Here is a 25,722-nt window from a genome sequence, read left to right as displayed (position 1 = left end):
GCAGAATATATGCCAAGGTAGATACAACTTTGGCTTTGGGGCTATTTGATCTGTACTCACGTCTAAGATTCCTCATATGCAAGTGAAGCCTCTGACATTCTACGGTAACACGTTTGTTCTTAGCATTTACAAAGGGCAGTCTTCCTTATACTCTACCAGCTTAGCCTAACCAATTCAACTCAAATTAAATGTCATTTACTTACTTCATCACTGTACATACATAAACATGAAATTATAGAAATAAACTTCACTCAAATTCAATACCAAAATTATAGAGGTATTATATTTCCAAATCCATGTTATTCAACTAAGACTGTGGTAAATGTTACTACCAGAACTAAAATCACACAGGAATACAAAACACATCCTGTCTACTGAATGAGACGCTATGGAATGCTATGAACAAAGCCTCATTTTTGGATCTGATTAATCAGATTGCTCCCTTATGGCATATTTCTCCCTCAGGTCAAGTCACGTAGAATTCTGCAATGCAAAACATTCAACCATTTTAACAAAACCATGAAACAGTACAAGTTGTCTCACAATTCCATAAACTGAAATCACAGCTTTACCTGAATTTGAAGCTCAAAAGTGGCTTGTAACAAAATAAAAATCCTTCCCTGATTTATTTTAGTGAAGTGACTACCAAAGACTAATGAAAATGAATTTTTTAGTTGAAAGAAAAAGAAAAATTTAATGTCAGCATCTGTCATGCCAGACCATGCTTCTGTCTCCCACCACCCTAACCCAGACTTTGACCCTCTGCAGTACCTGAGGTGCTGATGTGACCAATTACCTGTTTTGAGGCTGGGACTGAACTCTCGGCTAGTGCGGGGAGGTGGGAAGGCCTCCAGGGCTGTCTGTGCTGGAAGGGCTCGATATAGAGGGGGAGTCAACTCTTCGCCACCAGAGAAGCTCCTCCGTACCCCACCTGTCATGGGCAGGCTCGACAAACTGACAGGCTTCTTCCCAATTGGCATCTTCCTCTCTAAATATCAAGTTAAACTAAAGTAAGCTTTTACTTACATGTGTGGTAAGAAAACTGCATCATAACTAGGAAAGGTGTGCTGCACAGGATACTCTGAAAAGAGAACCAACTATGCAAGGTTTGTATTTCCGAAAACAAGGGGTGTGTGTGTGTGTGTTGGGAAGTGGATGATGGGGGAGATTATTTCTAGTCTCTCAGAGTCTGGTAATCCTGGTTCTTGGCTCTCTAATCAATTTAAAACAAAACAAAGCAAAATGAACTACAGAGAGCATCGAGTGTGGAGAACAGCTGGCTAATTACCTTCAAAAAAATTTTAGTTTGAGGGGGACTGACAATCCAATGGCAGAGAGGGTTTTAAAACCCTACTTGTAGGCATTTCACTGCCCATATAAGCCCAAACAAACACTGTCCTTCAGGGAGAAATCAAACAGTTTAATTAATGAATTATATGAGTGGCAGGATTTTACTGATATGAAATGTGCTCCCCTAACTTTTGGTCTATAATTCACTCTTTTAGAAAACAATTGTAATTCTTACTCTGAAAAGCAGTTCTAAAATTTAAATGTTTGTTGCCTGCAAGTTCTTCAGCAACCTAATTTCTTTTGAAACACCCTTTGGTTACGGTTTCATAAGCACACGTAAGCTTTCAAAGACTTACACAATGCTTTTACCAACAACAAAAAAATAAGCTTTGCAAATACTGAACAACCAAGCATACTGCATTAATTTGATTGAAAGCTGAAGGATACTTACATATCTTTGTGACTATAAATTATATCTGTTTTCTTCCAGAGTTTACAAATGACTCAGGCAAGAGCAATCAGAAATTATCCTTTGCAAAATCAGAACTAAAAGACAAATCTAAGTTAGACAGTATTCTTATGTAAAATGATCTGGAAACCAAGCTCCTGTGAGTACACATTCAACTCTCAACTGCCAAACCAAAATCACTTGCAGCATTCATTTAGACGAAAAAGTCTAATGTACTACACACTTGGAGGTAAAAATGCAAGGAGAATCTCCAACTCTCTACTACTTACAATAGCCCCTGAAGATGGTACAGAAATTAGTGCTGGTTTTCCTGCTCTAGAATTACTAAGCCTTGAGGAAAAAAAGGCTTTTCAGATTGGACAGATCACGCGCACACAACAGTCTATATGATTCCCTCGACAGAACATCACCCTTATTTTTCAGAAGCACTAATTAATAGTTATCCCTCTGCAGCATGAATACAGCTAATTAAAAAATAGGCTAGAACCCGCGCACTGCAATGAAGAGCAGTCCCCTGCTCGCCTCAACTAGAGAAAGCCAATCAACTGTCTAGTTCTGTAAAAAATAAGCCCTAACAAAGAACACACCGATGGATGACTTTAGGTACAAAAAGACCAAAGAGCCATAAGATGAAACAACAGAGCCAGAATATAATAATCTGTAGACAAACTTAAAAACAAATAAAAGGTTCTGTGGCCTATCTGACTGATATAAATCTGCATGCAATGGATGACTTAGGTTCCTGGACCCCAACTTCTTTCTTATTCTGGTGGGTAAAGTTTTGTGGAAAAAATTTCTAATAAATTATTTGCTGAGTAATGTGAAAAAATAAAAGGAACAGTGTCCTTACAATGAAGACTGCTTCTTCATTCACAAAGCACTACAATTCCTTATCCTCAATTCCAAAATTCAAAGGTTTTTTTGGCAACAAAATCAGACCTCACTTGGTGATACTATTTATAATCTTTATTTGGCCCATTAAATGTAACTATTTATATATATTTTGCTTCAAAAAATGCTGCAGATGGGGCTTCCCTGGTGGCGCAGTGGTTGAGAGTCTGCCTGCCGATGCAGGGGACATGAGTTCGTGCCCTGGTCTGGGAAGATCCCACGTGCCGCGGAGCGGCTGGGCTCGTGAGCCATGGCATGGCCGCTAAGCCTGTGTGTCCGGAGCCTGTGCTCTGCAATGGGAGAGGCCACAGCAGTGAGAGGCCCGCGTACCGCAAAAAAAAAAAAACAAAAAAAAAGCTGCAGAGTCTGCAAGGGGTGTTACATAATATATGCTACACACACTGTACTTCTCTTCTAAAATCCAAAAAATTCTAAATTCCAAAACACATTTGGTCTCTAGGATTTCTAATAAGGGACTGTGAGTCCCTAGTTCTTTTCTTTTCTATGTCCAAAGGACAATTTAAAGGCATTAGAGGGACTTGGCCTGGTGGTACAGTGGTTAAGAATCCACCTGCCAATGCAGGGGCCATGGGTTCGATCCCTGGTCTGGGAAGATCCCACATGCCGTGTAGCAAGTAAGCCCGTGCGCCACAACTACTGAGCCTGTGCTCCAGAGCCCGCGAGCCACAACTACTGAGCCCGCGTGCCACAACTACTGAAGCCTGCACACCTAGAGCCTGTGATCCACAATGAGAAGCCACCGCAATGAGAAGCCCGCGCACCGCAACGAAGAGTAGCTCCCTGCTCGCCACAACTAGAGAAAGCCCGCGCACAGCAATGAAGACCCGATGTGGCCAAAAATAAATAAAATAAATAAATTAAAAAAAATAAAGGCATTAGAGATGATGTCATAATATTAAGAGCTATTAAAATGTTAAAGAACAAATTATATTTTTAGCTAAATTCATTTCTTCAGCTAATCCAGAAATCTGATAATGTTAAATGTCACTAAAAACTGGGATAGTGATATCATCACTTCATTAATTTCACATTTCTTCCCATGTCCCCAGCCCATTAATTCAAAATAATTAAGCCCCATAAACCATAAACAAATCATGTAAGTGTCACACTGAGGAGGTATGTGAACTGTGTATACAATGCTCAGAAATGCGTCCTAAAAAATATATGTCATAAAGTCACTGAGTAATAAAAAGCATTCTTAAATTCGACACACTGCAAAGAAAATTCTGAAATCTCATAATAATAATAAATAAAAAGTGAAAAGACAAGCCAAAGCAGCCTGTCTTAGAGAAAGCTTAGTGATCACGTCTGCTACGGTTAGTCCACTGACATGAAGTTGCTACGTGACTTCTTGCTAATCAGTTCCAGATAAGTGGGAAGTCACTTTCATCTACCTGGTCTGGCAATGTTCTCTAGAGTTCTTTTAGGTGAATATCAAACAGCCAGTCAGCAAAATAATTTTTGGTCTGTGGGAGGCTTATGTCCATAATATAAAAGAGAGGGTAAGAGACAGGCCTGATGATTATCACTATTGTGAGGCTGACTTGGGTTTCATGTGGGGAGGAAACTAAAGCACCACTGCAGTGGCTGCTAGAAGTCCCCACTGAAAAAACAATTAACGTCAACTATAACCAAACGTGTGAAGGTATATTTGACTCTTCACACTGTTTCAGTCTCTTGGTTGTTAATGAGACAGATTAGCACTTAGTCGAACATATGGCAAGTCAGTTGGAAAAATCTGTTTTAGTTTTAATCCTCTAATATACTTTTTACTTTTAAAAAAATCTTTAAGTAAAAATAATCTTATCTCAGAATGAAATATTCCATGACAGGTTTCATGAAGAGAAAAATCTGTAGTTTACTATGGGGTGGGGGAGGGAGATTTTAAAAGAATCAGAGCTATCAATATATTTTATATTATTTTGGCATCAATGTCAGTAATCATTCATTGTAAGATAAAATATAATACAGACAGCATATTGAAGAAGAGTTTCTTAGGCCTGATTGTGCTACCTATCAACTTGAATTTCTTTTTTTTTTTTTTTTTTTTTTTCGGTACGCGGGCCTCTCACTGCTGCGGCCTCTCCCATTGTGGAGCACAGGCTCCGGACGCGCAGGCTCAGCGACCACGGCTCACGGGCCCAGCCACTCCGCGGCATGTGGGATCCTCCTGGACCGGGGCACGAACCCACGTCCCCTGCACTGGCAGGCGGACTCTCAACCACTGCGCCACCAGGGAAGCCCTCTTTTTTTTTTTTAACTTCAATTTCTTACAAGTATCATTCTAGAAAGAGAGTTTTGGTTTATAAGAAGGATGGGTTTTTTAGTTTCCAAGTCTATTGTAAGCATCAAGCATCTGCTTTTACAGTTATTTTAATAAAAAATTTTTAAAAAAAGGATTGATTTTCAGAAGGTTTACATATTACTTCGAGAATCATTCACAAGGCTTCCCTGGTGGCACAGTGGCTTGAGAGTCCGCCTGCCGATGCAGGGGACACGGGTTCGTGCCCAGGTCCGGGAAGATCCCACATGCCGTGGAGCGGCTGGGCCTGCGAGCCATGGCCGCTGAGCCTGCGCGTCCAGAGCCTGTGCTCCGCAAAGGGAGAGGCCACAACGGTGAGAGGCCCGCGTACCGCAAAAAAACCAAAAAACAGAAAACAAAAGAACAAAAAACGAATCATTCACAGACTCTATTCTTTACCATGTATCAAATATTATGGTAATAATTTTTCATGTCAATCAAAGGTAAGTGCTTCTCATTATTGAAAAGGTTTGCCTTTTACGGCATACTGCACCTTTAAGCATAATACAGAATGCACAGTTATCAGCTCTCACAAGGGATACCATTTCTGTGCAACAGTACCAAGATCCCAGTTGGCTGACAAGTTAGGAAATGTATATAAACACCATGTGGTGACCCACTTTTCTTATGTCCTTTGTATTGCTGGGACTTAGCCTTTTTCTTCTGTTTTGATGAACCTGATTGGCTTTCTCTTGATGCTGAAAAATAAAAGAGAAAATTGATATCAAATAATTGCTTACAACTCTAGGTACAACTTAGATGAACTATCTTCACCAAAACCATGACGTTTATAAAAGTACACGATGCTTTGAAAATAAGGGTACTTGTTCCTGCAAAACCATGAAGCTCAACACCAGACAGATTCCATTATTTATTCAATAAGCACTTATTATGTATCAATAAATTTTAGCCTATAACTTTAAACTCATTAAAGGAAGTCTAGCTTAATTTGGTGAGTGCTCTTAATGTTGTGTTTCTATAGTCATTAAGCAACTGTCTATCGAGTTCACACTGCCATGGTACACATGGTCTGATTCTGTGATATTGTTGTTGAGTCTTAAGATCTTACCTGGCAACCAATCAGACATAGGTATATTCTTGTCCTGTGAGCTCACAAGATGATTTATGTGAGATAGTCCTCGGAGAATTGCTGAGTTTTACAAAAGGACACCTTTTCTGTATACCAACTTACACTGTGATGCTGGAGGCTGTAGTTGATATCCAGTTAATTGACACCACCCTACAGGATAGAGGTCAGGGGATTCACAGTCTACCCACTGATCATATTCTTCTTCCCATCCATCAAAATGTATCCTCAAGAGACGATGAATAATTCGAGTTACTGTGGCTACACATATTAATCGTGGCTCCATGAGATCTACTGCTTCTAATTTCATTCCTACACGAAATCCGTGATTTGGAACATCCTAACATGGAGAAGCAAAATATTAACACTGGTGAAAAGAAGCATGTATAACTCTACTAACGCTAAGAAAGCCAAAAGAGAAGCAACAGAACCAATTAACAGTTTAGACCCCAAAAATCCCAAATAATTAATTATTGAAACATATGAAGGTGAAGCATATAAGAACTAGTTAGGAAATGTATTCATTCCTATTTTACTCAGATTAAAAATGAAACAAAGTTTGGAAACAAGCTTCAATGCCTATGTAAAGGAAATATGTACATCGTTTTACTAATATATATTTGTTTATATTAATCTCCACTAAGAAATTCTAACATAAGGCAAAGACATTTTGATCAACAATGATTTGCATTTGTGAAGCATCAAAAGAAATCCACATAAGTATTATGCTATCTTTTAAATTTACCTTATTAAATAGTTTTACTGGTGCTGCAATGGAGCCAGTTTCCCTGAGGTAGTCAAACCATTTAAAAGGAAGTTTTGTGTAACCTGAAAAAGATAACTGGTTTAACTAGGAGTTCACCTAAAATTAGTGTAATATTAAAATGTAGACATAAAGTAATTCAGTGCACACTACAATCACAAGTGCTAATGCTGTACAGTGTACAATAGTTCCTCCCTGTTACATGGATATTCTTCTTTTTTAGGCAGAAACAGGTGCGCCCATTTATTCTAATGCCAAAGTAACTCTCCTCTCCTCAGTGTATAAGAACTACAGACTTTTGCTTTTCAATCCTAGGCTTAGAACAGTCTAATATTTAATATTTTTTCAGTAGTATTTTTCTTTCTTTGTAAGAAAGAACACCGGCTGGGCAAATACTATTTTTATAGTCTTCTGTTTGGCTTTTCTCCTTCTTAAGAGAAAAATCCAAGGCTCAGATATTGAAATTAGGAAAGTCACTGGTTAAGCCATATGAGCTATTTAAGGGTATGTAATCTTTTAAAAAGTCACATAGTAATCATTTCTATTTTTTAATTTTTTTTGGCCACACTGCTTGGCTTGTGGGATCTTACTTCCCCGACCAGGGATCGAACCAGGGCCTCGGCAGTGAAAGTCCCGAGTCCTAACCACTGGACCGCCAGGGAATTATTACCTCATATGGTAATCTAAAGATGAAAACTTGCTTCCTCTCAAAGGCTAAAGTACCTATTTTCTTAAAAAGTTCATGTATGCAGTAGCTCTTTGAGCCTACATCAACATCTCAACAGGGCTTGAGAATACCAATTCTTATCATAAAATGTACAGATGCTAAGGGAAAATTCTACACCAATGTAATTTATTAAAGCTACTTAGGATACAGTTCTTTATGTTTTCAGAGCACCCCCCAGCTCTTGTTATGTACGCATATGTTTATATATACGTATACACACATACTATATTTTCATACAGCAAGAAATCTAGGGCTGTGGTAAATGTTGTAAACAGGTACCATGTAAAAGGAAAGCAAGGATGAAAACCCAGTGTATATATTAGGAAGAAGTACCTCTGGGTGGAGTAAGTTCAATCATGTTAATTTCACAGAAACCAACAGGGAAAATAGAAGGGGAGGTTGCATGATAACAGAACCAGTCAGATCCGTCGGCTGCTTCTGAGCCATCGATCCCAATCATCAGGAATCCATCAGCCAGCACCTTTTAAATTAACAGAATTCCAAGTATTTTAAATTAGGTACCCACAATGTTCACTGCAGCACTATTTACAATAGCCAGGACATGGAAGCAACCTAAATGTCCACTGACAGATGAATGGATAAAGAAGTTGTGGCACATATATACAATGGAATATTAGCCATAAAAAGGAACAAAACTGAGTTATTTGTAGTGAGGTGGATGGACCTAGAGTCTGTCATACACAATGAAGTAAGTCAGAGAGAGGAAAACAAATACCGGATGCTAATGCACATATATGGAAAAAAAATGGTACTGATGAACCTAGTGGCAGGTCAGGAATAAAGATGCAGACGTAGAGGATGGACTTCAGGACATGGAGGTGGGGAGAAGGGGAAGCTGGGACGAAGAGAGAGAGTAGCAGTGACATATATACACTACCAAATGTAAAATGGATGGCTAGTGGGAGGCTGCTGCATAGCACAGGGAGATCAGCTCGATGCTTTGTGACCACCTAGAGGGGTGGGAGGCTGAAGAGGGCGGGGATATGGGGATATATGTATACATATAGCTGATTCACTTTGTTGTACAGCAGAAACACAACATTGTAAAGCAATTATACCCCAATAAAGATGTTAAAAAAAAAATTAGGTACCACTATTATAAAAACGATTCTTTAAGTGACATTCTAAAAGAAAAGAAAATCTATTACATAAAGGTCTCTTAAAACTGAAAAATGTTTCTTTATTTAATTACCTTAAATAACCGAAATTATAATGAAAAAAATCTGTGTAAGTTCTAGTGTGTACCAGAAATCACAGCATGGTTCCATAGAAGTGATTTCAGAGGTCTAGGGAAAACAGTGCCTCTGCCAGTGGTCAAGGCTGTCTGCCGCTGTGGCACATGAAAGTGGGCTGAGTGCTCTTCTACAATTTAACTATCTAGTCTCAGCTAAGCTTTAAATCCTACTCAGTTACTTCCTTCTGATTTACCACATAGAGAAGTTTTTCTAAACCTTTTCCACCTTCCTCAAGCTCCAACTTTACCTCTCTCGTGCTCTGATGACCGTGCTCCTCTATCACAGAAACTATGTGAGGGGCCTCACAGTCCATCCTTTGCACCTCAAAGTGTTGTAACTAGTAGTCCTTTCTTTGCCCCTCAAGACAAACTTCTCCATCTTGACCTATTGTCACTGGTACCTTGCTCCTAAAACACCATCTCTTATACTCCAACGTCTCCCAATTCCCATTACATTAAAAATATTTTATTTTGAAACAGTTCAAACTTACAGAAAAGATACAAGAATAATACAATGAATTCCTATATACTCTTCACCCAGAGACTCAATGCAAGTTATATACTATGTAACTCCTTGAAGTCTGACTTCTGTCCTGACCCTACTAAACTGCTAAATTCACCGATGACCTCCTAGTTTGTCAAATCCAGTGCCTTTTCCCCAACACTTCAGCCTCCCTTACAGTATTCCATACCAGTTGACTACTCAATTTTTTGAAACATTTATTCCCATACTCTCATTACATTACAGTCTACTGGTCCATCTTCCCACCTCTGTGTTCATTCCTTCACATTATTTTGGTGGCCACCCTTTCACCTCCAACTCTTGTTTCTGATTTTAGCCCTTTTCTTTTGTTTTCATGATGGCATCCACTCTTCAATGGCTGACTTTTATGCCAACAATTTCTCAAGTTTTATCACGAGTTTGTCACCCTCCCAGTGTCTCAGTCCTGCATTTTACCTGCATGCTGAACATATTCTCTGAGAGTTAGTACAGGGCATCAAACCAACAACTTCCTTCTCCTGCTCCTTTCAAAGGCAATCAATCACTGGGTCCCCACAGCTCTCCCTAAACATTCAGTCCCTTTATCCTTGCCATTAACTAACTCTCTCCTCATTATGTTGTTTGATATCATTGCTTTCAGCCTTCCTCTATGGACATCTCCCCTCTTACACAGTTAAACTTTCCTTTGGTATGACCTCTGTTCATTCCAGAAACCTTTACCAACTTCTCCTGTTCATAAAGAAAACTCGGACAGCCTGACCAAGCATTGAAGACTGCATAATCTAATCCCACATCATCTGTCTGTCTTTGCCTGCAGATTCCTCTCTCCTAGTTATTTCTACTGTATTGGATATACACACTAACTTTCTCCTCAACCTTAACAGCTCTAAGACCTCGAAAGGACTACCTCCACTCACATGGGATTCTTTTCTCCCTTTCTAAATACAGCTGACTGGATCAGGGGTTAGTATTCAACCTTCAGAGGACCAGGCCAAAGCCTGGGCTCAGTTGTTTAGATTCTCTCTCAGTAATTAGAATTAACAGACACAGAGACAGTAGTCAAGCCATCGGTGGGAGCTGGCACTGAAAGGTTGTGACACAGACAGGGACAGGGGCTACCATGTGCAGACTGAGTGAGCAGGACACCAACAGAGAAAGAGTGAAAGAAGAGTGGTGCAGACACAGAGCATAGGTGGAATAAAGAGGCCCCCGAGAGGTGGAGGATAACACTAAGTTTATGCCCTCCCAGGTCTCATCCCTGTGTCCTTGCATGTCTGTGAGCGTGCCCATTGCAACTTTAGAGTAACTTTCCTAGAGCTCACTCGAGTGGGTTTCTGTTCCTTATAAACAAAAAGCCCGGTCCAGAATATTCAAAGCAACTTGTCGGATGTGTAATGTGTGCGAACCACTCTCCATTTCCAAAACGTGGCCTGTACTTTCCACTCTTGATGCTTTTGTGCATATTCACTTTCCATGGCACAGTTTCCTCCTGCATCTCTGCTTGGCAGAGTTTTTCCCATCCTTCAAGACAAAGTTTTCAAATGTCCTCTCTTCCATAAAGCTTTCCCTGATTCCTCTGAGAAGATGTGACCTCTTCTTTATTTGAATTCCAACAGTACTTGTACCTTTCTTAAATCATAGTTGATCTTGTATGTTAAACTGATTTTCATACATCTTATCTCGTTCTACAAGACTGTAAGCTTCTTAAAGTCCAAACCAAACCTAGCATGGCAAGAATTTATAAAGTATGTTCTGAGTGAAGCTGGGTATTCTACTCGCTGGACACTTATTTTCCTTTCACATAGAGCATGGCGCTGGTTCCCAAACCTGGCTGATTTCTAGAATTACCAAGAGAACTTTTTATTTTCTTTATTTTTTAAACAAATACAGATATCTGGGCAATAATTCTTGTGATTCTGATTGAGTAGGTCTGGAGTAGGTCATGGAAATCTATGTTTAAAATAGTACCAGGTGGTCTGGATCACTAGTCAGGTCAAGAAGAAGAACAAGGGTTTGGAGCCTGTCTGGTCTAGCCGTGTGACCTGAACACAAGTGTCTGGGACATGGCAGCCATCACAACTGTTTTTAATTCTTCTGGCTTAAGGCTTAAAACTGTGTTGAAATGCAAATCACAATTTAGTTACACCTTTATGTAAGCAGATTCTGGATCAATGGTTCTTAACCTTGGTTGCACCTGAGAATCACCTGGGGACTTAAAAAAAAAACAAAAAACCAATGCTAGGGTCCCAAACCAGACTGATTAAATCAGAATGGGGGTGCAGGGTCAGGGAAGAGGCCTAGTCAATGGTATTTTTTTTGTTCCCCAGGAGATTCTGATGCCTACTGAGAATTGAGAACCACTCTTCTACATCTTTGTATAAAAACAGTTTCAGAAGACAGAAGAAAAGAGAAAAGAAGAAGTAAAGTACTACTAAAAGGGAAAAAAAAAAAAGCACACAAAGGAAACATAGGAAACTGAAGATAAACTTGGCCTTGCTACAAATTCTGTGCTGGACAAGCTTTGACCAGGAAGTAAGTTAAATAAATATTCCTCCTCTAACTTAAGGATATACTTCCATAAAATAAAGGTAGCAGACTCAAGATAACAATCTTGACAACAAGATATATAAAAAGAAAAGCCCCTAAGAGAATTCAAGTCTATTTTGAAATTACTAGCAACGTTCTCCCCAGCGAAGATGCAGATGTACACATTTTATGTCAAAACGACTACGTTAGGGGCCTCCTTCTCCTATTACCTTAAACCTAGCTCCTACAACTGCATTTCTATATTTTAAAACCTATTCTCTTACCTTTCTAATGGTCGCAACACATATTGTGGAAAGATTTAATGGGTCTATAGCTTCCAATTTCATTCCTTCCTTGAACCATTCCCCACTCTGGTCTACTTCTTTTACCTAAAGAATTACATGAAAGTACATCTACTGTCACAAGTGTTAACAGTTTAATAATTAAAATAATACCAAGTTGAAGAAGTTTACCAGATGAAAATACCAAGTGTCTTCTCCTACCTACCTAATATTATAACTCAAACTTCCATTAGGGAATAGAGAGAATTCAGGCAAATAGAATTGAAGAATAATTATAATCAACAGTTGTGACACATATGGATTACAAGGTCTTAATCCTTTTAGGTGAACATACGTAATTACGATTTCCATAATATTAGGAAAAAACCCACAACCCTATTTCAAACCTAATTTACAAATGAGAGTTCTTATAAAAACTTCTTACCTTAGCAAATAAATGTGGTGGTGTATCAAAATGTCCATCCTGTTTCTTTGTAATATCTACAAGGAAAAGTTACATACTCATCTGTCAGCATTTGTGGGAAGACCAAAAACCACGTTTCTTTGAAGGTTTCAAACTCACAAGGTATGTATACTCTAAAACATGGCAAAAATACATGCCTTCTACATTTATGGTGAATAATATTCTTTAAAAGTCTTTCTCTCTTTAGAGTACATGTGCTGTTAAATACATTCAGCCAATCAGAATGCTGGAAATTCCCTAGTTAGGGAATTACAACTTTAGAAAGTATGTTTTAATGTGTTTACTATTAAGTCTAACCACATTTAATTTCACTATTTCAACTAAAATTGAATGGAAAGGGAAAGGCTATCTTCAGTTCTTTCAAACAGACTGGATAAAGAAGTGTAAGAAAAACAAATGTAGTTGTGACCAAAAGTGCATTATTTTTTACTTGAGCACAAATGGAAGGAATAAAAACGAACTGTTAGGACATTAATATCCTGGTGTGAAACTTTCCTAATTAAGGTAGAATAAGCAGCCCCGGCAACTAGTTTTGATCTATGCTATTCTGCAGAGAAAAATAACCAAGTAGTACAATTTAGCCTCAATGATATTTTCAACAGGAGTTCTTGTGACAGGTGCTTACCAGATCTTTTGAATCGATGGCCTATGCTTCGAGACCAACCGATATGATGGATTAGTGGGCTGTGCATATGGCACCAGAAGTCATCTGTTCTATCTTCACTCTCTTCATACACTAGTCTTAATCTTCCTCCAATTACACTTTCCACCACTGCCACTCGTGTTCGACACAAATGCCTCTTGTCAACCACTTCTACTCTCATGCAAGGTTTGAAAGGATACTGCATGCTCTCTGAAACCTTGAAACAAAAGCAGAACTGTTGGGAATTCATGACAAAGGTCTACAAATAATTTTAGTATTGTACTATAAAAATACCGAGCGCACTCGATAGTTAACATAGGTCATCTGACTCACTAATTGAAACAATTCCTTAAAAAACTTCGAAGTTATTCCATTTTTTAGAGTTCTCATTTGCCACTTCAGTCCTTTCTAAGATCCTGTCTTTACCTTTTGTGAGAAATCGGGAGGAAGTGTTTTGGCACCAGTAAGTCGTTTCACTAGAAAAGCTTTCCAGTTTGTATACTTATGCTGAATAGCTAAAACAAAAGAAATAACCAGTTACACTTTAGCAAAGAACAGAATTGCTTCATAAACTGTTAAAATAAAAAAAGTAACAAATTTCCCTGCGATTAAAGTTCTCAAGAAGAGTAACAAAAATAGGGAAAATAAGCATGCCTTACTAGCAAGTAAGTTACTTGAAACCAAAAAAACATTATTTTAATTTCTATGTCACTTTAACGTTACTAAGTGTAAAACTGCATTAAAGTGCAAATACTCTATAGTAGGGGTAAAGAAGCTACTCACTTCTGGGAGGGACAAGAGGTTTTCCACTGGCTGCACACCAACCAACTGGATGGATATCAGAACCACATATATTGCACCAGAAGTCCAGACCAGAGTCATTTTCAAATCCTTCATATCTTAAAAGGGCATTGTAGCCTGAAACCAACAAAGCAATTGCCGCATAATAAGAAAACCACATGAAATAAAACAGGATATAGTTGCTGGTAGTGGTTGTCAAATGTCAGTGAGCATCTGAAACAGATTCACGTGCAGGGCTTGTGAACAGACACATAGCTGGGCCTCACACCCCAGAGATCCAGATTCAGTAGATCTTGGGTGGGCCTGAGAATCTGCATTTATAACACATTCCCAGAGGCTGCTGTCACTAATGGTATAGATGAAGCTTTGAGAACTATCTGAACGATGTCATTAGTTTAACTGTTTTCAGAGCACGGCCTACTCCTCTGAATATATTTCAACTTGACCCATAGTTTCTTAAATTCTACAAAAGAAATTCTCAGTGAAAAGAGGGGTGGGAAAGTTCTATTAGAATGTGTAGTTTTGGAAATAAAGAAGACTGTGGTAAGTTAGTATAACCTTGTTAAGTCACAGAAATCCAGTTAAAGTACATTTCAAAGAAACTGCTTTATCCAAGTGATCAGGTGACCAAATTATTATTGGATAATTTGGATGTGGCTCCTTTAGGAGCCTAAACTTTTCTGTCTTGTTTATTTGGAAATAAGATTTGAAAATGCGAGGTCAAAAAGTTCCGTAAACACAAATAAAATATGTGAAATCACTTAAAATCTATATGTACTAAACAAATTGGAAGAATTATTTCCTGAAAAGAACAAATAGTATATGATATATAGTTTATAATTTAATAAACCTTGTATTGATAATAGATTAAGGTTTAATTTAAGGCCTTTAGTGGAATAAAAAAGGCCCAATAAACTTGTATTTCAGCCTGGGAGCTAAGTTCAGTCAGCATTTTCATGTGTTAATATTTATGATGAAAATTTATAGCATTAAACTTTTAGTTTTAAAATTCTATAATTCACAGAACAACTCATGACTTTGCTAACTGTTGCTGATTCTGGGTTCAGGATCAATATCAGGCTCACTTCTAACATGTCATTAAAGGGGCTTAAAATGAGATATAAGTTGCAATTAGATAAAACAGAAATGTAAAACCAGATGGAAGATAGAAATAATTCTTGGATATTAAATACATTGATCTTTAGAGCCAGTTAAATGCAACTGATTTAAACATCAAGCAAAAAATAAATACTGCTGTTTTCAATTAAGGTGTAGAGCATAATACAAGCATTTAGAGAATGCTTATATAGCTGGGGAAATGTTTCAAGGAAAAGGTGAGAACTGAACTGGGTTAAATACGGTAAGTGAGAGAGTGAGAGTGAGTAAAGGCATGGAGGTGACACAGAACATGCTGTATGAGAGAGGAGGAAAACTAATCTCACAAGAACAGATCATTTATGTTGGGGGACAATAAAAAATCTTGTCAGTGGTGTATGGTGAAACTCATCAATAGCTGTAAATGCTGACCATCCTGATTCTTTAGGACAAAGAAGCCATTAAAGACAGAAAGATGGAATTGAGATCATTTTTAGGTAAATTAAGTCTATCAGCAGTACATAGGGAGCAATACGCAGGGTGTATGGGGGAGAATGGCTGGAGATAAGCCCAGAAAGAGTAGGAGGAGTAAGATACCTCTACCAGTAATCTCAGGACAACTTTTATCATCTGAGCGGCTGCTCCCCCTCTGAAGCACTAGTGTCCTACTGCACCACTCACTAAGCACCTTGTGTTAAAACGTATTCAATATTTAGCAGATGTGAGCTCGCTGAAAAAAACAAATCTTATACATCTGCATGTCAACTGCCCACGGTGTCTAACACAGCAGACACCTAATGCATTTACTTCATGAGCAACAATGTAATAAGGGCTGGGGTACTTGGAAGAGGTGGGAATGAAGAAAAAGGTAGTACCCAAAATAGATGAAATTTTCACCACTAGTTTACTTCTCATATTATGGACCATATCACTATTTTTTAGTACTTCGATTTTTTTGTTACTTTCCAAAGCATCTCCCTCTATCAGGGGCTGGTAAACTATATATGGCCCACAGATCTGGCCTACTGCCTGATGTTTTTTAGTTTGCCATCTAAGAATGGTTTTTACATTTTTAAATAGCTGAAAAAAAAAATCAGAGGTAAAATAATATTTTATGACACGTAACAATAAATAAAGTTTTACTGGAACACAGTCATGCCTATTCATTTACGTACTGCTTCGGCTGCCTCTATGCTATGATGGTAGAGTTAAATGGTTGTGACAGAGACTGCATTGCTCACAAAGCTGAAAATATTTACTGTCTGGTCTTTTACAGAAAAAAATTTGCTAACCTCTGCCCTACATCACACTTATCTGGCAATACTTGAAAATTTACAAATATGCTTTCTCATAAGTTACAAATATAACTGACATTTTTAAAGTAAATTATTACACATGCTTTTCACCTGCTAATTTTACAATCCCAGCAATCCAGAAGACTTTGGTAGGTAGGCTGCAGTCTGTATTGGGAACTTCTACTCTCACATTTTCTGAGATATCACCCCAGCAGGTCCCCATAGGTGCCTGTCATATAAAAATTATTAAATTATCATCTTATTAAATAAAGCCTAAAACACATCATTCAAAATTAAGCACTACTATCAATCATGGAAACATTAAACTAAAAATACCGTTTAATTCATTCATTTTTCTCTAAAAATATAATTGGTATTCCCTGTGTCACAGAATTCTATTTGGAAAAAGCTGATGTCAGGGACAAGCTCAAGATGAAGAGAATTCACATATATAAGAATAGATCCATGTCGAGTTCAAAATTCAAAACTGCCCTAAAACAAGACTTGAGCAGCAATTTTTGCAAAATCCAAATTACAAACTTGACAGTAGGTTTCAAAGGAAAAAGCTGATTTAAGAAATTCATTATTTTTAATATGAACTGAATGAATGTACTTTACCTTAACCTCTAATTTTAAAAGATCTGGTCAAAGAGCAGAAAGAAAGATAATTCCAATCAGCAACGTGGTTTCAGAAACATAGAGAAACAAAACTTAGTTATCTATATTTTCAACTTCAGTTAAATTCATAGAATAGAAATATAGTCTGTTACAACTGACCTGTGGCAAAAGCACCAGATAAACGTTATTAAAAAGGTGGAGTGGAAGAGTTTTTGGAGAATCGTACCATGGTAAATTGTTAAATAATTTATTATTTCAAAATTTCTCATGCAGGAATTAACATAAACAAAGAGAAAACTTTCAGTGTTAGATCTGGTAATCAATGGCCTCCACGCAAATGGTTAAGATGGGGACTCAGAAAACCTATTAAACGAATACCATGAAGGGATTTTCCAAAATCTAATATGTTTCCAAATTACAATTTCCATTATATTTTAATCCTTAAATTTGAGGCAGTTTACAATTATTTGGAATTTAGCAATGGTTAACTAAACCAAATAAATGAATATAGGAATTTAAATGCTGATAATACCAAACAGTTTCTGCGGTCCTTGATAATCAGCTCCTCGTTAAATACAATTTAGAACCTTGATCACAGAAAAAAGGATTAGGTAAGGTTATAAAAGACCTGATAATATGAACAAATCAGGAAAAGACAAAATAGCTTCAAAGCTCAAAGATGACTAAACAAAGATATCCAAGAGTCACACAAACTAGTCCATCTGAACACTGGGCAAATGTCTTCCATGCAAGGCTGCTCACACTTGGGTGGATGCTAACCCAACAGGATTAGCTTAAAACAGTACTCAACCCTCATGCTCTCGATAGTTTAAGGAATTTCTGAAGGAGAGGAAGAAAATGTCAAACAACACTGAACTAGGATAAGTCTAGAAACCAAACACAGAATCAACTTATGGCTATTTTTTAAAGTAGCAAGCAACGAATATACTTCAATCACTTGGAGACAGTGGCCTATCTCAACTATTTGTAATTCTGGAAGGATACACATAACTATCTTCCCGAGCTGTGCAAAAAAATAATACATCTATTATGACTACCTCTTTCTGCTTTTTTTAAATTGAAAGAATGGACTCTTCAGGTTCTGCTATCTCCCCCTATATCATTCTAGACTGTAGGGCCATCCCTATTGCCAGCAGATATGATTAGAAAAGGAGAGGCTGGAAAGAAGATAGGTAACAGATTAAGCTACCATATATTAACACAAAGACCATGTGTTAATTTCTGTGAGGATGAACCAATTAGAGCAGACAGATGCGGTGAAATGTATGCATTAAATTAAGGTAGGCTATCCATTCCTCTTTGTTTGGCTGCCAAAGCTTGTGGAATGGGCTTTATTTTTCACTGAGAAGGAAGAAGCATGGTTATGCTGACAAGTTGTGTGTTAGGTGGGCACACTGTTAAATGAATTTGGCATACAGGACTGGCTCCCTTTTGAGCTAGATGTGACAATGTCATACTGACTTTTTTTTTTAAGTCTTAACCATTGTTTGGAGAAAATAACTTCCGGTCACATTTTACTAAAGAGAATGTGTCAATATGCTCACTTAGAAAATAAAGTTAATGCTCACTTTAGTGGGGGATGTTATGTTTTGCTCCCTACAGTCTGGATTGGTATAGGAGAAAGTAGCAGAAAGTGACATTTGTTCTTGCCTGTAAGGTTGTGGTTCTGCTAGGCCCTCTTAAACCAATCCATATGGTTCACTCTAAGAAAAAAAATGAAGAAACAAAAACAAAAACGAGCACCACAGTCATTGCATAGTATGTGCTCAATGTGTTGAAATAATAAAGTCATTTCATAGATATATCTGCCCTTTTGTTTAAAATGAATACTCTTAAGTGTGGAAGACTAAATGACCCAGGGCTTGAGAGCCATCTTCATCCAAGTCATCTGTCTTCTCTTGCTGGCAGGAGGGATACCTCTGAAAGTCTGGATTGGCATAGCATGAACTAGCAGAACCATAATTTACAGGTAACAACAAATTTACCTTCCAGACTCAGGACGAGAGGTCCACCTCAGGTTCCTCCCAAACCAAGAAGATCTGCTTCACCACTTCCTGCTCCAGGGCCACTCGTGAGGGCTATCTGGGAGCGACTCTCCTTCCCTGCAAGGTACGCTGTCATCAGGTCCTGCAGGACATGGCCAGATCCAAATGTTGAGGGCTCCCCAACACAAATGTATGATAACCTCCACCTGACTGTCTATCTGTAAGAAAGTAATTGGGTGGGATTCTTACTTTTCTGTGCTTTAAGAATATTCCCAGATAGTCCAACAGCTCAGATGGCTAGTATTTAGACTCTCAGAGGGCTGACACACTGTACATGTGATGCTTTATGGGAGAAATACAGATTTCCCTCCACAGAGCTGACAACCTACAGCTTTTGATAATCACAACCTCCGGCAGTGACAAAGAATTTAAGTGGGCAGAAGTTAGTCTTCAGGTTGCACATAGGTAACTATTATTGATCCTAATAATGATATGGCAAATATACAAAAAGCCACCATTAAAATACTTCGACTAATAGGCATTATGATGACTAAAATGAACCTAGTAGAGAAAGACAGACTATTATTTGGCCAAAAAGGGGAGAAAACATTATAGGAAATTAACGAGAAAGAAAGTAGAACTCCTAAGTATTATTTGCTAGAACTGATAGGAAGTAGAAACAGAAAAAATAATCGACCCCTCTTTCCCCAGAAAGTCCACTCACCTTTTGATTTGATAACACAATCTATTAGGTTGGCCAAAAAGTTCGTTCAGTTTTTCCGTAAGATGGCTCTAGTAGCCCTTAGTTGTCTTTAACTTCATTTGAAACAATTTTGTTAGACTGTATTGTGACAGCTGTCGTATCAGTGTGCACTTAAAAAAAAAACTTATCAAAACTGGTGAATTTTTGTGTAGCCATTTTAATATTGAAGATGGAAGGAAAAAAGCAAAATTTTCAGCGTTATCATGCTTTATTATTTCAAGAAAGGTAAAAACGCAACTAAAACGCAGAAAAAGATTTGTGCAGTGTATGGAGGAGGTGCTGTGACTGATGGAACGTGTCAGTGGTTTGCGAAGTTTTGTGCTGGAGATTTCTTGCTGGATGATGCTCCACGGTCAGGTAGACCAGTTGAAGTTGACAGCGATCAAACTGAGACATTAATTGAGAACAATCAACACTATACCACGCGGGAGATAGCCAACATACTCAAAATATCCAAATCAAGCACTGAAAATCATTTGCACCAGCTTGGTTATGTTAATCGCTTTGGTGTTTGGGTTCCACGTAAGTTAAGTGAAAAAAAGCTTCTTAACCGTATTTCTGCATGGGATTCTCTACTGAAATGTAGTGAAAACGTTCCATTTTTAAAACAAATTGTGATGGGTGATGAAAAGTGGACACTGTACAATAATGTGGAATGGAAGAGATCATGGGGCAAGCGAAATGAACCACCACCAACCACATCAAAGGCTGGTCTTCAACCAAAGAAGGTGATGCCGTGTACATGGTGGGAACGGAAGGGAGTCCTCTATTATGAGCTCCTTCCGGAAAGCCAAAAGATTAATTCCAACAAGGACTGCTCCCAATTAGACCAACTGGAAGCAGCACTTTGCATCGGCAAAGCATCCGGAATTAGTCAACAGAAAATGCATAACCTTCCATCAGGATAATACAAGACCACGTGTTTCTTTGATGACCAGGCAAAAACTGTTACAGCTTGGCTGGGAAGTTCTGATTCATCCGCCGTATTCACCAGACACTGCACCTTTGGATTTCTACTTACTTCGGTCTTTACAAAATTCTCTTAATGGAAATAATTTCAATTCCCTGGAAGACTAAAAGGTACCTGGAACAGTTCTTTGCTCAAAAAGATAAAGCTTTGGGAAGATGGAATTATGAAGCTGCCTGAAAAAATGGCAGAAGGTAGTGGAACAAAAGAGTGAATATGTTGTTCAATAAAGTTCTTGGTGAAAATGAAAAATGTGTGTCCTTATTTTTACTTAAAAACCGAAGGAACTTTTTGGCCATCCCAATACGTTTTGGGGTGGTGGTAGCAGGGGGATAGGGAGTACAAGGAAAGCTCAAAAGTAAAATGGGATGTCTGGGGTGAAAGTAAGATTAAGAATGAGGGAATGCTAGTGTATGTAAAAAGAGACAGGAAGCAGTGGTTACTAATTTGAAAGGCATAAACAGCCCATAATTTAAAAAAACATATCAAATGAAAATAATCTAGATTATTCAGGCCTTCCTTAAAACAGGTGAGTTTTATTATATGAGTCCACTGCTTTCCTGCAGAGAATCTATTTTGTGGCAACACTCATAATAGCTAAACTGGATGGAGTACTAACAAGTACCAGAAACTAATTTAAGTCTTATTTCCATTAGAAAGAAGTTTTGCAATCTAGGATTGACATACTGAAGATTCTAACTTTAGTTAAAATGGATGTGAAATCACATTTATTTTCAATTTTCAATGGAGTTACGTATGCATGGTTCAGGCTAGGGAAAAAAACAAAGAATAATTTTATTTGAAAGAGATTATTTTAGTAATAAATACAGACCTGAGAAATAAATCATGAGTTTTACTATAAGCTACTGTTACCGCACATACACAAACAAAAAGGTTTCTGTTTTTGTCCTTAAAATCCAAAAATATACTTGTAATATGTGTTGCAAAGAAATATGGATAACCTTATCCCCTTCAAAATAGCTGGCATACAGGTCTGGTACCAAAGAGAGGATTAGAGAACATCATGTAGGGCTTCCCTGGTGGCGCAGTGGTTGAGGGTCCACCTGCCGATACAGGGGACACGGGTTCGTGCCCTGGTCCGGGAGGATCCCACATACCGCGGAGCGGCTGGGCCCGTGGGCCATGGCCGCTGAGCCTGCGCGTCTGGAGCCTGTGCTCCGCAACGGGAGAGACCACAACAGTGAGAGGCCCGCGTACCGCAAAAAAAACCCAAACAAACCAGAAAACATCATGTAAGCAATACAAGGTGATATCTGTGGAGAAAGGATGAAACAGTATAGTAAACGCAGCTTTAAAGTTATGGCACGCACGTGTGCAAAGGACCTTTTTAAAAAATACCTAACTACAACTATTTTCAAGGGAGAAGAAAGTAGGATGATTACATTTCTGGTTTGGCAATGACAGTATCAACAAGACACCAGAGTATATAGTCCAGGTACCAAACAAAAGAAATCTGAAGTCTGTAAATACATAACTAAAGGAATATGATTTTAGCTTTTTATGATTCACGTACATTTGATATTAGCACATTTTGGCCTGTGCTGTAATGCTTAGGAAAGACATATTCTACTTGATTTTTTTTTTTGGCCACGCCATGTGGCTTGTGGGATCTCAGTTCTCTGACCAGGGATTGAACCCGGGCCAAGGCAGTGAAAGCCCGGAATTCTAATCACTAGGCCACCATGGAACTCTCTGTACTTGATTTTATAAGGCAAATAATGGGGAACAGAAGTGCTTCTATTTAAAAGACTATAATATTAAAAAAATTAAGAATGCTTTAAAGCTAAATGTTCTGCATACACAGAACAACTCTCTTGGGTTCAAACATAAATTGTCAATAGGAGAAAATAGTCTGTGAATTTCATTAATGTAGAGTACCTAACTGGCATGTGATACTGCAGTAGTATTTTGGAGATTGTTCCACGGTTAGTAAAGATAAGGCTAAAAGGTGCTTTTAGAAGCTGTGAAATAAAAAAATGTATGTATTAGTCTCTGGCCCTGCTCCTGGCACAGAGGTCTTAACAGCCTTCGTAATTATCTAAGTGATAAGAGTACTAGAGGTATCTTTTATTTTAATATTTGATCTTTGACCCTAATTCCAAGACACAGACCTCCTAAATCCTTTGGAATTTCTTGGGTGATAACAGTGTCTTTTGTTCTAATGAGGCAACTCTTTGTGGGCCCCTAGATAGCTTCAGGATGGGAGCTGGTCACCACATAGATCAAACTATGATTAGAAGCTTGGAACTTTCAGCCCCATCACCCATCCTCCAGGAAAGGGAGAGGGGTTAGAGACTGAGTTAATGACCTATTATGCCTATGTGATGAAGCCTCCATAAAAATCCCAATACACAGGATTTGGAGAGCTTCTGGGTTGGTGGATAAGTAAAGGTGCTAGGAGAGTGGTGCACCTTGGAGGGTATGGAAATTATGCCCCTTCTCATATACCTTGCCCTACACATCTCTTCATCTGACTGTTCATCTCTTTTATTATATCCTTAATAATGAAACAGTAAACCTAAGTGTTTCCCTGAATTCTGTGAGCCATTCTAGCAAATTATCAAACCCAAGGAAGGAGCATGGGAACTCTGATTTACAGCTATCTGTCAGAAGTAGAGGTGACAATGTGGGATTTGCAACTGGTGTCTGAAGTAGGGGCAGTCTTGTGGGACTGAGTCCGTAAGCGTGCGATCTGATGCTAACTCCCGACAGACAGTGTCAGAATTGAACTAAACTGTAGGACACCCAAGCTGGTGTCAGAGAAATGCTTGATATGCGGAAACCCACACATCTGGTATCAGCAGCACTGTGTGGTCGAGTTGTGTAAGTAAAGGGGGAGCACAGGAGGGTTTTCCTATAGGGGCCTAATTCAAAACTATGTTAACACCCGAACAAATAAGAAAAACTGCGTGAGAAAAAGCAGGTTAAAGCCCAAAGTTGAAAATTTCAATCCAGCTACTGAAAAATGTAGCAAGAGTTTCTTCATTTATAATAAGAGATGGAGTAGATGAGCTAGATGATTTTTAAGATAACTTACAGCTTTGTGACCATATGATTTAGGATTAATTAAAAATGATACTACCTAACACCTGAAACCAACACAAGATTGTAAATAAACTATACTCCAATAAAAATTTCTTTTAAAATGGTATTAACCTAATTCAGTGGTTTCCAACCTCAGAGATTGTCAAAGAAGGGAAAGCCAAGGGTCAGGGGCCAAGGCTCTAGCCATACCACCCTACTCTTGCCAGACCAATCAGTATAACTTCCCCTATGCTAGCTATGTTTATTAGGGAAAGCGGGAATCGTAATGCTGTAAAAAAAAAAAAAGTCTGAAAACTACCACCTAGATGAAATGAAAGTTGCATCAGATATACAGCAATCATAATATACAGGTTTCTAAGTAGATATACTTAATGACAACTGAGCTCCATTTACACTGATAATTATAAAAAATGTCAAACACTGTTGTAATTGAGTGATTAAGTATAAACCATTATGCACAATTACAGCAATATTCAAAGAGAATATTGTCCTATGATATACTTTGCAGAAACTTCCCAGAAATTTAAAGACAGACCGTGGAAAAGAGGAATTCTACTGAAATTCTATGGTTTAAGAACTAATCACTATCATTTTTAAGTGCTGGAAAATATATTTACCTGGGGTCCCTACTGCAGAAGAGGTTGAGTTACCTTAAAGAAGCAAGGCAGTCAAAGCTGTGACACCAGCCCCACCCCCAAATCCTGGTTCAACCAGAACAGCTCTGTTTCCGTGTACACATTGAATTTTTTTTTGTTTTGTTTTCTTTGGCGGTGCCAGTGCCTTGCAAGCCTCGTGATCTAAGTTCCCCGACCAGGGATGGAACCTGGGTCCCAGCAGTGAAAGCGCCGAGTCCTAACCACTGGACTGCCAGGGAATTCCCACAGATAGAATGTGTTAAAAACTTATGCTTGAAAAAAGAATCCCCTAGGCTTCCCTGGTGGCGCAGTGGTTGAGAGTCCGCCTGTCGATGCAGGGGACACGGGTTCGTGCCCTGGTTCGGGAAGATCCCACATGCCGCGGAGTGGCTGGGCCCGTGAGCCATGGCCGCTGAGCCTGCGCGTCCGGAGCCTGTGCTCCGCAACGGGAGAGGCCACAACAGTGAGAGGCCCGCGTACCGGAAAAAAAAAAAAAAAAAAAAGAATCCCCTAGGAGCAGGGAAAGGCTCCCAACCTGCGCTCAAGTTGGAGACAACGCAGGTGTAGAGTGTGGAGGAAGAGGCCCCACAGATGAACCAGTGTTAGAGCAGGCATCAAGTGTTAGAAGATTAGAAGACTGATGATTCAAGGCAGGACCTTGTGCTTGCAGCTGCTCCTGGCAATAGGTTTTCTAAAGCTAAAGCCAGTAATTCTCCTTGGAGACCCCAAAAACTATCTAAGGGGGAGAACCATGAAGAGTCAACTCTAAAGGACAAAAATCAAGTACAGCACAAAGTCTGACCTCCTAAACCAAATGACTTCAAATAAAAATGCTGGTTAAGGCAACAAAGCAAACTCATTTTGTACTAAAGTATATTAAGACATTAGCAGTATAAAATGTTTCCTATTTGGTAAGGAGAAGGCAGTAAAGGAAGATGAGTGGAGCAGGAAGGCACTGGGTGACAGATACCTTGCTTCTGAACGAGAAACAGGAGGTCCCACAGTATCATTATTAATCATACAGCTAAGGCTAGCTGCTCTATTCTATGTGATAGAACACTTTAATCTTAAAAAAGCAAAGTCAAAAAAAATCTGTTTCATTATAATAGAGATTTTCTTGCAAAGAACTTTAACATAGTATTACTATTCAAAGATACGGACATGAAATAAAATATTATACTTTTGGGACTTTGAAATGCTATTTTTAAAAATATGCTGACTACTTATATAAAATA

The 25,722-nt window shown here is 38.5% G+C and overlaps 1 protein-coding gene across 13 annotated transcripts in view; it reads right to left on the bottom strand.

Annotated features, from left to right (window-relative positions):
• The window catches only part of MBTD1 (mbt domain containing 1), a 70,200-nt gene that overhangs the window by 7,600 nt on the left and 36,878 nt on the right, over window positions 1-25,722 (bottom strand). For 9 of the 13 annotated variants that reach the window (XM_032615666.1, XM_032615665.1, XM_032615667.1 and 6 more), the window contains 11 exons: window positions 16,544-16,661; window positions 14,025-14,159; window positions 13,668-13,756; window positions 13,224-13,458; window positions 12,560-12,615; window positions 12,118-12,222; window positions 7,884-8,031; window positions 6,806-6,888; window positions 6,166-6,400; window positions 5,594-5,671; window positions 797-988 (listed from right to left, as the gene is read on the bottom strand). In XM_032615666.1, coding sequence (XP_032471557.1) covers window positions 797-988; window positions 5,594-5,671; window positions 6,166-6,400; window positions 6,806-6,888; window positions 7,884-8,031; window positions 12,118-12,222; window positions 12,560-12,615; window positions 13,224-13,458; window positions 13,668-13,756; window positions 14,025-14,159; window positions 16,544-16,661 — 1,474 coding nt within the window. Of the gene's footprint in view, window positions 1-796; window positions 989-5,593; window positions 5,672-6,165; window positions 6,401-6,805; window positions 6,889-7,883; window positions 8,032-12,117; window positions 12,223-12,559; window positions 12,616-13,223; window positions 13,459-13,667; window positions 13,757-14,024; window positions 14,160-16,543; window positions 16,662-19,056; window positions 19,189-25,722 lie in introns of those variants that run through there. The other 4 variants (XM_032615669.1, XM_032615670.1, XM_032615671.1 and 1 more) reach the window with 3 other exon arrangements.

This window comes from Phocoena sinus, chromosome 20 (assembly GCF_008692025.1).
Source record: "Phocoena sinus isolate mPhoSin1 chromosome 20, mPhoSin1.pri, whole genome shotgun sequence".
NCBI lineage: Eukaryota > Metazoa > Chordata > Mammalia > Artiodactyla > Phocoenidae > Phocoena > Phocoena sinus.
The sequence above is the reverse complement of the archived record's forward strand: the minus strand, read 5'-3'. Positions and strand labels throughout refer to the sequence as shown.